Genomic DNA, 15,097 nt, shown 5'->3' with positions numbered 1-15,097 from the left:
AGTTCAAAATCTCTGTTCTTTTTCTAAATTTCATGAGCTCAAGAAGCAAGTACTCGATTGCATACTCGAGTACTTTGTATATCCTGTGCTAGTCATATAGTCAGACAAAACATCATGTGAAAAACAATCACGCCTGTTGATGCTCAACTCATCTGTGCGAAACCGTGACTAAGTCCTGAGCACCTAAGCACGTGGGACATTGTTCAAACGGCGCGTACCATATTGCCGATGCCAACTCATTTCCATTTACCTCTGGCAAATTATGATAAGGGCCCACTTCGGCGGTACCACCAGCGATGATAACTCAAGGAGACGACACATTCGGGAGCTGCGGCACGCTGGTATACATAAACTTCCGTTGTTTTGGGCCCGTTATCAATCGCTGCTATCGAAGATTCTGGCCGCGATAAAAAAAATATCCCGCGATTGTGATTGTGTCGCTTTCAAATCGTCATTATTGGGTTCGCGGTCGGGTTTCGGGTCAGTTTCGCGAAAGGATTTGGCCAGTGCAGAAGGTAGTTGTTTGGTGGTGCGCTGAACAAGGCGTTGAACGTGGTGGAGGTTAACGGTTTTATTGGGCGGGGGAGTTTTTACGTTTTTTTTTGTCGAGTTGTAGATCTGGTTTTATTAGTGTTGATTTAGAATGTCTTGAGGAAGCTTATGTTCGGTGACGTGTTTGGTCTTTAATTAAATTATTAAATTTGTGAGTTGTGCTAAGACTTTTATCTGCGTCTAGCATTGATCTAGAGATAAAACGAATCCTTATCGCTATGTTTGCTTGCTACCGTGAATCCCAGAGTGCAAACTGAGTTGAATTAATTCGTGGTTTTCCGCTACAGAAATAGGTGCAGTCAGTGTGTAACGTGATCAAATGGTTGTAGTAACGGCCCAGGGGTCTACAAACCCCGATGGGCTACCGCCGCAAGTTCATAGAACGGGCAATGGAGAAAAGTTTGTACTCTTGCTGTGGAAGAACTTCCTGTTGCACTGGCGGAGTAAAATTTCTTCGTTGGTGGAGATATTCATCCCGCCGTTCTTCATGCTGTTGCTGGTAGGATTACGATCACTTACCGAGGTGCAGATCAACAATTATGAATCAGTCTACAACCCGTTGGATATTACTAACTTTACCGGTATCAGGTAAGTGAATCCCAACTGTGATAACCGCGATTCCATGACTCATGCTATGCAAACTCCAAACAGGGACAGACTGGTGGTTCCCTTCATGCCCACGATAGCATACTCACCACGCACAGACTTTCTCGATCAATTGATGGAGCCCGTGGGTCATCGGGCAGAAATGAACGTGCAAGGGTTCGCGAGTGCACAAGATATGCAGAACTTCCTGATGGCGTCGCACGCGTTCGTTGGTGTGCAGTTTGACGAGCATTACGAGCAGTTGACCAGTCTGCCGACCCGGTTGAGCTACACGTTACGGTTTCCGGGAGAACTGCGCGCTCAGTTTGGTATTACGCACGCGTGGCGAACCAATTCAAGATTCGCCTCGCGACCGGATGGAGGGGCTCGGTTCTACCGGTATGACGATGGCGGCCCAAGTCCTGGGTATTTCCGCGAGGGCTTCCTAAGCATTCAGCACTTTATATTTCGAGCATTCTTGGAAGCTAAGAAGACAGTGAACAAAGAACTTCCGGAAGTGCACGTTCAGCGATTTCCGTACCCACCATTTCTTGAGGACAGTTTCCCGTCCAGCTTGACTACGTTCCTGCCAATATCCGTAATGCTAGCCTTCATCTATCCATGCATCAGCATTGTGAAATCGGTGCTGTTCGAAAAGGAAAAACAGATAAAAGAAGCCATGAAGATAATGGGACTGAGCAACTGGATATTGTGGAGTTCGTGGTTCGTCAAAAGTTTGTTCTTCATAGTGATATCAGTTTCACTAGTGGTACTCTTCCTCAACGTACCCTGGTACAGCACACCAGACGTATCCGTACTGACTCACTCGGATGCCGGCGTTATCTGGTTGTTTTTCTTCATCTACGGTATTGCCATCATCACGTTCTCGTTCATGTTAAGTACCTTGTTTTCGAAGGCCAACTCCGGAGGAGCCGTCGCAGCGGTGATCTGGTTTATAGCGTTCGCCCCGTACGCCGTTATGGATCAGGACTACGGAAGCCTGTCGGCTTCGGACAAGCTGGCAGCATCGCTTTTGCTCAATACAGCCATCGGATTTGGGTTGCGCTTGATCGGAGTTTACGAAGGAACCACGCAAGGAATGCAATGGTCAACTCTGTTCCACGACAGCGATGTTGACAACATCAACCTTGGCTCGATCATGCTGATGCTGCTGGCAGACGCCGTGATCTACATGCTCATCGCCCTATACGTCGAACAGGTGTTCCCTGGTGATTTTGGACTGGCTCAACCTTGGTACTTTCCGGTTTCAAAGCGATTCTGGTTTGGTGAGTCCCCTACTAAAGATTCGTTTACTGAGGATCCCCCGTCAAAGAAAGAGAACATCGAGGACGATCCCAAAGGTCGACCGGCGCGAATCGTCATCAAAGGCCTTCGCAAAGTGTACTCAAACAAAAAGGTCGCCGTGGAAGGGCTTAGCTTCAGCATGTTCGAAGGTCACATCACTGCGCTGCTTGGCCACAACGGTGCCGGCAAGACGACGACCATGTCGATGCTGACTGGTATGAAGCGACCTTCGTCGGGGACCGCTTTGATCTACGGGCACGACATTCGTCATGAGATGAAGAAGATCAGGAATTCGCTAGGGTATTGCCCGCAGCACAACATCCTGTTCGAAGACTTGACGGTCAAGGAGCACCTGTACTTTTACAGCAGAATCAAGGGGCTGTCAGACGCCCAGGCCCAGTACGAGGTCAATCGGTACATAAAATCGCTGGAACTGGTGGACAAAACCAACATGGTGGCTTCCAGCTTGTCCGGTGGAATGCAACGGAAGCTGTGCGTTGGAATTGCACTTTGTGCAGGGTCGAAAGTGGTGCTTTGCGACGAACCGACCTCCGGAATGGACCCGGCTGCTCGGCGAGCGCTGTGGGATCTGTTGATCGCGGAAAAGAGCGGCCGAACGATGATTTTGTCGACGCACTTCATGGACGAAGCGGATATGCTGGGCGATCGGATCGCGATCATGGCTGATGGGAAGCTAAAGGCAGTTGGGTCTTCTTTCTTTTTGAAGAAGAAATATGGCGTGGGCTACCGACTGATTTGTGTAAAATCAGCCGAGTGTAACGTTGCTGCAGTAACTGAATTGCTCCGGAAACATATTGTAGATATTGCGGTAGAGTCCAGCATTGGATCGGAGTTGTCCTACCTGCTGCACGAGGAATACGTGACTCGATTTCAGTCCATGTTGGAAGACTTGGAGGACAACCTGGAGCGTCTACACATTCTCGACTTTGGAATATCACTAACTACCCTAGAAGAGGTCTTCATGAAGGTCGGTTCCGACTCCACTAACATGAGTGACGCTATAAGCATGAGTAGCATTGCGACGACCTCAACGGACCTCGAAACGAACTCCAGCGTTGGAGACTACGAACTGATGGAAGGTTTACGACTGTTCCTGTGCCAACTGAAGGCACTGTTTCTGAAGAAGGTTTACCAGACGTATCGAAATTGGTTCCTGTTTCTGGTGCAAATCGGAATCCCAATTTTGTTCGTTTCCGTTACGATCGCCGTGGTCCGAGCGTGGATCGGATCGCGTGATATGCCGTCCAGGTTGCTCTCGATGGCATCACACAACCCGTCGGTGACCCTGGTTCAGGTGGATCCCTCAGCGGAGAGGGAGTCGTTAACGGAAGTGTAGGTTGATGTCTTTTGGTAGAATAACGTTCAACTGATTTTTAATTTATACCTTGCAGAATTTATGCCAACTTTCTGAACCAATTTCGGTGGATAGAAGGACTGGCCGTTAGTGCAACCAAAGAGAACATCGTGCGAGTATTTCTGGACTTGGCTGTCCAAAATTTGGTGATCGTTAATCGACATTACGTAATCGGAGCTAGCATCATGAACGACAACTGCACAGCTTGGTTCAACAATGAGGCCCTACACTCGCCGGCGATTTCACTGAATGCCCTCCACAATGCACTGTTGAGGACGTTCACCAACTCTTCAAAGTATCGCATAGACGTAACGAACCATCCCCTTCCGTACACCGATGAAACAAGGGTAAGACGTAAACTGTAAACACAGGAAAGCGGTCTTCTTCACCAAATACTTATTTCAGCTACAAATGAGCCGAGCTCACAACAACCTGGGCTTTCAGCTGGCCTACAACACCGGCTTTGGAATGGCTTTCGTGTCCGGTTTCTTCGTGATATTCTACATTCGCGAGCGTGTAACCAAAGCGAAACTTCTTCAATTCGTCAGTGGAGTGAACCGCTTCTCGTATTGGTTCACGGGCTTCATTTGGGACTACTTTACGTACGCGATCGTGTGCCTGTTCATCATCGCAGTGGTAGCCATGTTCCAGGAGCCTGGTTTCAGCCGAGCTGACGAAGTGTTCCGGCTGTACGCGATCTTCATGATCATCGGTCTTCCCGCTCTTCCCCTGGCCTACATAACGACCCTTTACTACTCCGTTCCACCGGCGGCATTCATCCGCGTCAGCGTAGCCTTCATCGTTACCGGAACCGCTCTGTTCATCTTCGTGTTTCTCCTCGGAACCGAAATGTTCGAGCTGGACGAGCTGTCCGAAACGCTCTCCACGGTGTTCCTCATCTTCCCCCACTTTGTCCTGTGTGACGCGATCGTTAGCCTGAGTCGAATGTCGATCACGATTGAGATGTGCGATGCGGCCCGACCTCCGGGTGTGACTCCCATGCCGATTTGCGACGAAGATCTGTACTACTTCCAGTGGGATCGGCCCGGCATCGGAAGGCATCTGTACTACAGTTTGGTCATGACCGGGGTGTACTTTGGCGTTCTGTTCCTGCTGGACTTTAAGGTGCTGAAGCTGATCGTGCAGAAGAGCCGTGAGTGGTACTACCGGGGGCAATACAAGCTGGAAAGTGCACCGGAAAACCAGGACTCGGATGTGCGGGCGGAAAAGCAACGGATCGCCGCGATGACGGAAGCAGAACGGAAGGATACCAACTTGGTGGCGCACGAGATGACGAAATACTACAATCGATTCTTGGCCGTGAATCAGCTGAGCGTGGGGATTAACAGGTGAATTTATTGTTTTGCAGTATTTAGTCTTCATGGTTTGGTATAACCTTCACTTATCTCCTTCCAGCTACGAATGCTTCGGTCTGCTCGGGGCCAACGGTGCCGGAAAGACGACCACGTTCAAGATGCTGTCGGGTGACGAGACGATCTCGTTCGGAAACGCCTGGATCAAGGGGAACAGTTTGAAGACGAGCCTGAAGCAGGTCCACAAGCACATCGGCTACTGTCCCCAGTTTGACGCGCTGATCGAGGATTTGACCGGCCGGGAAACGTTGAAGCTGTTTTCACTGCTGCGGGGAGTTCCGGGCGACAAGATCGTCCCGATTACGATGTTTTTGGCGAAGGAGTTTGGCTTTGTGAAACATCTGGACAAGCAGGTGAAAGCTTACAGTGGGGGTAATAAGCGGAAGCTGAGTACGGCACTGGCATTGCTTGGGAATCCTTCAGTGGTTTATTTGGACGAACCAACGTCGGGAATGGATCCGGGGGCCAAGCGGAACCTGTGGAACGGTGTTTGCCGGGTACGGGACAGTGGAAAGACGATCGTACTGACCTCCCACAGCATGGAGGAGTGTGAGGCACTGTGCACGCGGCTGGCCATCATGGTCAACGGAGAGTTCAAGTGCATTGGGTCGACGCAGCACTTGAAAAACAAGTTCTCGCAAGGATTCGTGCTGATCATCAAGGCGAAGAAGACGGACTCGGTGGTGAAGACGCCCGAGGGATTGGTTCCGGAGGTGCCGGATTTGCAGAAAATAAAGGATTTTGTCGGGGAGAACTTTACCGATACTCTGCTGAAGTAAATCTTGAATTTAATAACTTAAATTTATTTTATAATTGACGATTTTTCGTTTACAGGGAGGAGTATCAGGATCTGCTAACGTATTACATTCGGTCCCAGAACTTGAAGTGGTCTCAGATATTTGGAATTATGGAAAACTGCAAGCGCACGTTGAACGTTGAAGATTACTCGATTGGGCAGACCAGCCTGGAGCAGGTGTTCCTGTCGTTTACAAAATTTCAACGGGAAGAATAGAATGATTACAGAGGGTTGTGTTTAGGTGCTGCTAGTGTGTTCCAAAGACAATTTTTCGAATAGTTAGGGAAAACGATTATTTAAGCAAAATATTTATTACTTTCAATTATTATGTTTAATTGTTGTTGTATTAAGCGAAATAAAATATGAATGTTTTACAATTACTCGTATTTTTCAATATTTAATCCCAAGTCCATTTACAGTATGTAAAAAAAGTATTTACACCCCTTGGGCACTATGCACATTTTGTGATGAAACATGTAAAAAATTTAAAGTTTGACAGGAACCTAGTACTACGTTTTGTTCAGAAACTCATGCCAAACATTTTGCTACAAAAAGCTCATGAAAAGATGATTTCTATAAAAGTTATATAACAAATACTATTACGAAAATAAAAAGGTGCAAAAAAGTTTGTACACCTTTCGAAAAATTAACATAAATAATGTTATTTGTTGACAAATCACCATAAATCCAGTCTCCCAACTCCAAATAGGCATCCTTGACTGATTAAAAAAATAATTTGGATTGAATATAAAGTTTACTAACTACTTAGTATAAAAGTTTATATAACTCTGGAAATTCTATATAAAACTTATCTAAACTTAATTTTGCAAACTTTTAATTCAAATAAATGTCAATATACAGCAATTCCCCACGAAAACAGCATGATTCGAAAAAAAAGTTCTCCGATCGGGCTCAAAATTTTTCTGGGGGATCCTTGGCCGAAATAATTAGACCCGTATTTTTTTGTTTGGCCATTAGGGTGACCTACGCCGTGTTAGGGTGGTCCAAAAAATGGCAATTTTCATCGATTTTCGCAAAAACTACTTTTTTCAAAAAATCATATCTCCGCGCCATTTCATCCGATTTTAGCTGTCCTAGACGCAAAAGAAAGGTGATTAGTTTGGCTATTTGGGAAAAATAGTAAGAAGTTTCGAAAATCTAGCTTAACATTTGAAAAGGTCATATGAAAACTTAAAATGCTGTTTTGAAGGTCTCGGGACCAAAGAGCCTATGTCTGAAAATATTTTTATCGGATTCCTCGGAAAATTTCACATAACATATTAAAAAATGGTGAAGTTATGTTTTCGATACTCTGAGATACGATTTTTTGAATATAAAAACTGTGTTTTTCGACGCGCCACGCGCAAAAATTGGAAAATGACGAAAACGGGAAAAAATCGACTTTTTTCACTAAAACTGCGATAACTTTAAAATTTCAGCGATGACCTATACATGTTAGGGTACTAAAATTTTCATAATTAAAAGACGCAACTTTTGGTACCATAACATCTATAGGTCATCGCTGAAATTTTAAAGTTATCGCAGTTTTAGTGAAAAAAAGTCGATTTTTCCCCGTTTTCGTCATTTTCCAATATTTGCGCGTGGCGCGTCGAAAAACACAGTTTTTATTTTCAAAAAATCGTATCTCAGAGTATCGAAAACATAACTTCACAATTTTTTAATATGTTATGTGAAATTTTCCGAGGAATCCGATAAAAATATTTTCAGACATAGGCTCTTTGGTCCCGAGACCTTCAAAACAGCATTTTAAGTTTTCATATGACCTTTTCAAATGTTAAGCTAGATTTTCGAAACTTCTTACTATTTTTCCCAAATAGCCAAACTAATCACCTTTCTTTGCGTCTAGGACAGCTAAAATCGGATGAAATGGCGCGGAGATATGTAAAAAGTGGTTTTGCGAAAATCGACGAAAATTGCCATTTTTCGGACCACCCTAACACGGCGTAGGTCACCCTAATGGCCAAACAAAAAAATACGGGTCTAATTATTTCGGCCAAGGATCCCCCAGAAAAATTTTGAGCCCGATCGGAGAACTTTTTTTTCGAATCATGCTGTTTTCGTGGGGAATTGCTGTATATTACCATAGAATTGCTAAATAAACATTTTGGAGTGGGTATAACACCGTTTTGGGGGTATTTGTATCGATAGAATAGATTTTTCGTTGGAATTTCGTACCAACCCGGAATTATGTCGTAGGAAAATCCGCCGGCATCCGAACCGGTCCACGATTCACAAGTCAACCTATGTGGAATCGGAAAGGGCATAAAATTTCCGATCTTTTGATACCCATACATCTAGGTTTTCTTTAAAACCTACGTTTTTAAATAACTGGGCAAAAAGTAAGTTTGATCCACGAGAACAAAAATTACGAAATTCCATACATTTTTGGCAGGTTGCTCAAACGAAACCATAACAACGTTTTTGCTTAGGTATTTAAAAACGTGGGTTTTATAGAAAACCTGGATGTATGGGTATCAAAAGATCGGAAATTTCATGCCCTTTCTGATGCCACATAGGTTGACTTGTGAATTGAGGACCGGTTCAGATGCCGGCGGATTTTCCGACGACGTAATTCCGGGTTGGTACGAAATTCCAACGAAAAATCTATTCTATCGATACAAATACCCCCAAAACGGTGTTATACCCACTCCAAAATGTTTATTTAGCAATTCTATGGTAATTGACATTTATTTGAATTAAAAGTTTGCAAAATTAAGTTTAGATAAGTTTTATATAGAATTTCCAGAGTTATATAAACTTTTATACTAAGTAGTTAGTAAACTTTATATTCAATCCAAATTATTTTTTTAATCAGTCAAGGATGCCTATTTGGAGTTGGGAGACTGGATTTATGGTGATTTGTCAACAAATAACATTATTTATGTTAATTTTTCGAAAGGTGTACATACTTTTTTTGCACCTTTTTTATTTTCGTAATAGTATTTGATATATAACTTTTTATAGAAATCATCTTTTCATGAGCTTTTTGTAGCAAAATGTCTGGCATGAGTTTCTGAACAAAACGTAGTACTAGGTTCCTGTCAAACTTTAAATTTTTTACATGTTTCATCACAAAATGTGCATAGTGCCCAAGGGGTGTAAATACTTTTTTTACATACTGTATGTTATCATACACGCAGAAAAATGCTTTGTAGAATCAGCCTGTATGAGGTTTGAATCAACAAATGTTTTGTTGAATATAAGCGTTGATTCAACAAAAAATATGATTTTCAAATCAACAAAACCGTTTTGTTGATTCAAATATGCCCTATTTTTCTGCGTGTATATAGGTGAAATGACCCACGAAATTCAACCACCGACGAAATTCATACCGAGCACCAATAGAGAGGACTGGTGCCTTAGCCCGCTTGGCTATCTGACCTATGGATTGTTTATTGGACAAGCGCCTATATCATCCTGATTTTTCGTCCAAGTAGTTTTCCCATACTGATGGGCTACATATTTCTGGGTGTAATATTACATAATGTTTCATTAAATAATGCTAAATTTATTTTACACTCAGGCTTTTTACACGCAATTGGATAATGGAAGATGAGGAATTCGAGCAATTGGTTATGCTAGATCTTTTCGTACTTACCTCTTGGTTGAAAATGTTTAAACTATATTTTACCAGGGATGTCATCAGCGTTTGACAAAAAGAAAGCCATCAATTATTCATCAAATGATTTTCGATCAACGTAGAAATGAGCCGCTATCGACTGTGTGTAAGTATATTTTGTTGCTCTTGCTGGGAGACTGTTCGACATAAGTGTGCTTGCTGCTGATGCTGCTGCTGTATGCTTTCAATTTCTCGCAAACATTTTGTGCTTGTTTTGCTACGCTACAGCTAGTCACATTTGTATCTAGTACAAGAATATATTTTTATTAGAATATATAATACATAGTTAAAACTTTTGGCAAATATGTTGTTTGATTTGTTACGATTTTTTGTTTCGGCATTTTTTGTGCTGCTATTTTCGAGTTTTCCTGTGCTCAAGGTTTACGGTTTATCTTGTTACGTGGCTAATTTGTTTAAATTAAATAGTTTTTTTTTGAGTGATTAACAATGTACACACTTAACACTTATAGCCCAACGAATACCAACGTTCAGGGGAAACCACTTCCCAGTGAAGGGTTTGGTTTCGATTCTTAGCTACTATATTTACAAATATCGTTTTCAATGATCGTTCGTTTTGAGAAGACTGTTGCTCGGTTAGAGAGGCTGAGTTTTGAATAGTTTTTGTTTCTCGCACTATTTTTATATAATAAAAACATGCATCAGTTGCACAGATTTGTGATGTTTCCGTTTGCTACTTGCACCCCGGCAAAAATACAAAATTGTTCTGTAATTTATTACTTTTTGGCACATACATACATGTAGTGTTTCGCTTAACCATAATACATAGCTTTTTGATTTGATTTTCCATTATAGACACATGCACAAAGATTTTTTTTGTTGTAAAACTTATTAATTTCCTCCCAGTGACGATTTACATCCGTGGTTCCGATATTAAAACTTTTTTTTCCATTTTTGCATTAAGTTACATAACAACACACACGTAAACTTGAGTATATGTACAATTTGGGTGACGCACACTAATTACAATTTGGGGGTTACACTTTAAAAACACTTTATATTGGCACGGTGACTTGCTGAAACGTGAGGCCGGAAAGGGTATTTAAAAAAAGAGGGTTGATTTGACCATTTTATCAGTCAAGTGATAAAACTAAATCGAGACAGCGAAGATCAAGGTTAGGAAAAGAAAGTATTTTTAAAAAGACTAAAAATACTTCTTCCTTTTGTGCGTTGTAGAGAAAGAAGAAGCAGATTGTTAAAGTGGTTAAAATATCACAGTTACTAAGCAAATTGTCATGAAGTGAATCCAACAAATTAAAATACTTTTTTTAAAGGGTTGTGCGTGCTAAGTACTCCTCACATTTCCCCGCCAACTAGATTTTACGCCGTTTTCGAGGTTAGAAAAGTGACAGTTCTCACTCAAGGGCCGGCGGAAAATCTAATGCGTGCACGTGTTTTCCTTCTGGTTTGTTCGCTAAAGTAGTGCAGGTGGGGGTCTTCTTAACAGCTAGATCGTTGTACCACTAATTCTATACTTTGTCTATACACAATTGCGCGTTCCAATGTTTAAATAATACTTAAAGCTGATGGGGGGGGGGGATTAGAACACTACCAAAGAAGGGAGGGGGGCGGGACACTTTATCTTTTGTGCTTTAGCTGTCGCATATTCAGCACTTTGTAGACGTCCTGCGAAGATACTTCTTTGTAGAAGCTCTCGCTGGGGCTCTTGGAGTTGCCCCGGGGTGCTACCGCCGACGCTGGCGAGGTGCTTCCGGGCGGTGGCTGTGGTGCCGAGGGTCTCCATCGGGTGGCACTGCCATTGCTTTCCGGATTGCTGCTGGTACTGCTGGTCAACGATTGATCCCGCACCAGTGGCATCCGGGACCAGAACCGGAGAAGCATCGGCTTCTGGCCGGTCTGGTCGACCTCCCAGCCTGACGGGAGCCACCAGAACGGAGGACGCTGGGTTGTACTGTCGGGGGATTTCTTTGGGAAGATGTCCGGAAGCCGGTTTGAGGTGACCCGGTTGGAGACGGAACCCGGGAAGCGGACCATGTTGGCGCTGTTGCTGGCAGCTGGAACATGATCGTCGTGCTGCGACGGGAAGCGAATGCGGGAATTCTGCTGTTGGTGGCGCTGCTTGTTCTCGGCGATGATCTCGTTGATCTTCTTCAGCTGGTCAACGTAGTTGTGATCGGCGACGGTTGTTGACGGAGCAGTCGACGGTGGCGCCGCCAAGTGGTGGTACACGAAGCGGTTGTTGGTGTCCATGGTTTCTCGGAGCTTGTCCTTCTGCTCCTGCCGGTGGATTGCGTCACGATTCTTCTTGTCAGCCTCGGTATCGTTCATGACTAGCAGCGGCAGAGGCGTTTCGGACGTTGTTTCCGGGGTGGCTCGCGTCGTGCGCTCCTGCTGAGTGTAGCTGGCCACGATGAAGGGTGGTGGCGTAGCGCCAGGTGGGCTGTACCACTTTGTGCGCACTGGGGTGACGATCTGTACGGGTTTGGGCGAGGGCGCGCGTCTTGAAGTTGTTGGGATCGACGGGATTGTGTGGATCAACACCTTCATGGTGGTTGTGTCAAGCGGAGTGGTGCTCTCGGTAGGATCCGTACTCGTACTGCCCAGTTCCACCGTTGTAGACACCGTGCTCAGCGTGTCCGGTTCCGTTTCGAACCCGGACATATCGGTAGAGGGAAGTTCTGTCGTAGAAGACTGGTTCGTATCAAGTAGCAGTGCTTCGGCAGCCAGTTCCGCCTTCAAACCTTCCATGTCTTGGTCGGAAGTCCCGGTAGTCGTAGCGAACAGACTCTCGCTGGTCATCTTGTCTGTAGCTGTGACGGACTCCGTTGTCGCGGTGTTGCTGAATTCCTCAGTCGTCACCGGGCTCACTGTGGTAGAGACAAAATCAGTGTTGCCAATCGCCACAGTACTCGTACCGCTCGTCGTACTACCATCAAGGCTTGTTGCATCCATCGTGGTAACAGTTGTTGGAGCAGCTGCAGTGGAAGAGAGAACAATCTGCTGAACAATCGTCCCGTTGCTTCCACCGTCCAGCTCGAGCTGCGTCGAAAGGGTTCCGTTGGGGAGACTCTCGAACGCGAGAAAGGAAATATCGGTCTGACTCTCGGCAACAGTTTGATCCATAGGACGCTTGCTGGTTTCGGCAAGAAATGTCTGAATCTGCTGCGTTGACGCCTGCTTCAGGTCTTGACCCGTTGTCGTCGTCAAAGATGACGGCACGTCCACCAGCATGGTATCGTAGAACGATTCCGCTCGCTTCGGCGGTTCCTCCACCGGCAGATCAATACTGAGCGGCAGGTTGACTTGGAACGGCCCGGACGTGTCGTACTCGTAGTCGTAGTCTTCGCTTCCACCGGTGTTTGACGCTCCACCGCCATCTCCAAGCAGACTCTGCAGCTTGGTCAGCACGATGTCCGCCGGATTAATGTTGGACTGCACCTGGATGCACTTCCCGTTGTAGTCGACCTTCATGTCCGGTGGACACAACGACCCGTTGAACCCGTTCAGCTGGGGTGCAATGAAGATCGATTTGGGCGTGATTTTTTTCGCTTTCCCCCCTATCCCAGGCCGGGAATCCCCGGAAAGCCATGCCGCTTCCCACGTCAGATGGTCCGGATTGTTGTCGAGTGGTTTCGAGGTGATTGGCAGCCCGGCGGTCAGTGGTGCCAGCAGGCAGGAACAGCAGCACAGCAGTGCGACCAGCGACAGGGAGCAGGACATTGTTAATTTAGCTCGCTTTTTCATTGTCTCGATGCGACGGGAAGGACTCACTGCATTTTCCGTTGGCAATCTGAAAAAGGGGTAAAAAGAGAACAACGTTAGAGAGCGAGGCCGGAAGTTTGCTTTTTTGGGGCGACGATTTGCCAGGATTGAAATTTATATTCAGTTCAATGCTTTTGGGCGCGCTCTGGCCAGCAATCGAAGGGAAATGGACTCTGAGCGCGTGAAAAATGGTCAGTTAGTGCTTTTCGAGTCGTCACAGCGTGGTGTGGTTTGTAAGGATCGTTTACGCGAATGAAAAGAAGCGAAATGGAGTTGATTTCCGGTTCTACTTTTTTCGTTTTTTTCTCTTTGGGGCACTATGATAGAGGATTTATGCACTCGTGTCGATGAACGTGAGTGAGCTCGCCGTTGGTTTTCGTTTTTCCGCGAGAGTGTAAATTGGAGCACTTTTGGGAATGTTTTGAGCATTTGCAATTTAGATTGGTAGTCTGATGGAATACTTTTAAAAAATGCTGCACTTTACAGACAGTAAGATTGTTTGAAAGAAATTTTGAAAGTGTTCACCTTGTTTTCCACGTAACTTGTTTGATGTTCTTTATTTTTAAAACATTGTTGCGTTTGTTGTTTTGGCAGTTCCAGGGAATAATCATTAATTTATCCTCGAGTGCTTTAGAGTATCTTACTTGTTTAGAACAGATTATAAGTATAAGAAATAAATCTGTTTACTTTGAAACGTATTCAAATGTAATGTGGAAATGTGCAAAACTTTTTGCAATAATATTTGAGAACGTTGGTCCAATGAAGTAAAGGCTTTTTTTTCATAAAAATCCGGGAATCCGGGATCTGGGAATTATTATTGAAGTGAAATTCGTAAAGTTCGTATTTGTAGATTTGTCCAAATTTTATTCCAAAACAGAAATCAATGCCAAAAGTCACCCGGTTCCAATTGCTGTTGACCTGTTCCGTGGTCAGATCCGACCGAGTGACGGATGTCGGTTGGCGGGAAAAGTTGTCAATCAGTGCCGAGTGTGTGACACATGACGGCACGTGTAGAGACGCACCACCACCGCAGGAAAGTGATTTTCTAGGTCACAAAAGTGAGCGCCGCCGATGCACGCCACAGCGGGAACAATTCGATTTCATTTCGATCTTTTAACGAATCACAGTTGAAAAATAGTTGGAATTTGTTTATATAAATTTTGACCATATTTTTTCAAAAGTCATATTTTATTAAAAGTATTTAAATTTTTATTTATAAAAACTGAAAATCCGATTTTTTTCCTCAGTGTAAACCGGCGCAGCATCACGTAATTTATCGATGGAATGGATCGGATCCGATGGCGTCCATCCCCATGATAGGTCTCGGATGGACAGATAGCAATTGCGAGCAAAAAAAAAACCGGTCGATGGTGTCGGATTGCTGCCCAGTGGCATTTACCGATGTGTCCCACGGAATGACCGAAGAATTTTAGTTATTTTTAGAAATTTTGCTTTTCCCTCCCGCTGGTCACCCAATGGGACACAATCGGGTCATGCTCCTGGCGGCGAGAACGGTTGGCCAAGGACAGGTAATTCCGAAATCGTTTATCGCTCGTGACGAATGATTGCACTAATTGAATATTGTGTTATACCCATTGAAAACTCGATCACAACAGTCACAATTCGATTCCGGATCCATTTCACCATCAAAAATCACTTTTAAAGCCACACAATATCACTTAACGGTTCCCAGCTAACTAAACAAAAATATATCAATTACCGTTGGGTGA

At 44.5% G+C, this 15,097-nt stretch overlaps 2 protein-coding genes across 7 annotated transcripts in view; one reads left to right on the top strand and one right to left on the bottom strand.

The window, feature by feature from the left end:
• Window positions 1-468: 468 nt before the first annotated feature.
• Window positions 469-6,364, top strand: LOC6036917 (phospholipid-transporting ATPase ABCA1). Its single transcript, XM_001846840.2, has 7 exons — window positions 469-515; window positions 840-1,140; window positions 1,204-3,795; window positions 3,855-4,164; window positions 4,223-5,166; window positions 5,234-5,965; window positions 6,025-6,364. The coding sequence occupies exons 2-7, from the start codon at window positions 872-874 to the stop codon at window positions 6,200-6,202; spliced, it is 5,025 nt and encodes a 1,674-aa protein (XP_001846892.2). The 5' UTR covers window positions 469-515; window positions 840-871; the 3' UTR covers window positions 6,203-6,364.
• A 3,314-nt stretch (window positions 6,365-9,678) lies between these two features.
• The window catches only part of LOC6036918 (mucin-17), a 159,470-nt gene continuing 154,051 nt past the window's right edge, over window positions 9,679-15,097 (bottom strand). For all 6 annotated transcript variants that reach the window (XM_038251852.1, XM_038251847.1, XM_038251849.1 and 3 more), the window contains one exon: window positions 9,679-13,395. In XM_038251852.1, coding sequence (XP_038107780.1) covers window positions 11,223-13,349 — 2,127 coding nt within the window. In that variant the 5' untranslated portion in view covers window positions 13,350-13,395 and the 3' untranslated portion in view covers window positions 9,679-11,222. The remainder of the gene's footprint in view (window positions 13,396-15,097) is intronic.

Source organism: Culex quinquefasciatus, chromosome 2, assembly GCF_015732765.1.
Source record: "Culex quinquefasciatus strain JHB chromosome 2, VPISU_Cqui_1.0_pri_paternal, whole genome shotgun sequence".
NCBI classification, from domain to species: Eukaryota; Metazoa; Arthropoda; class Insecta; order Diptera; family Culicidae; genus Culex; species Culex quinquefasciatus.
This window is presented reverse-complemented; position numbering and strand designations above follow the sequence as displayed.

Bases quoted from the DNA above. Each gene is read 5' to 3' on its own strand.
- LOC6036917 (XM_001846840.2), top strand. From the start codon at position 872: ATGGTTGTAGTAACGGCCCAGGGGTCTACAAACCCCGATGGGCTACCG. The intron at 1,141-1,203 runs GTAAGTGAATCC...AACTCCAAACAG, and splicing joins ACTAACTTTACCGGTATCAG to GGACAGACTGGTGGTTCCCT. The intron at 5,167-5,233 runs GTGAATTTATTG...ATCTCCTTCCAG, and splicing joins CTGAGCGTGGGGATTAACAG to CTACGAATGCTTCGGTCTGC.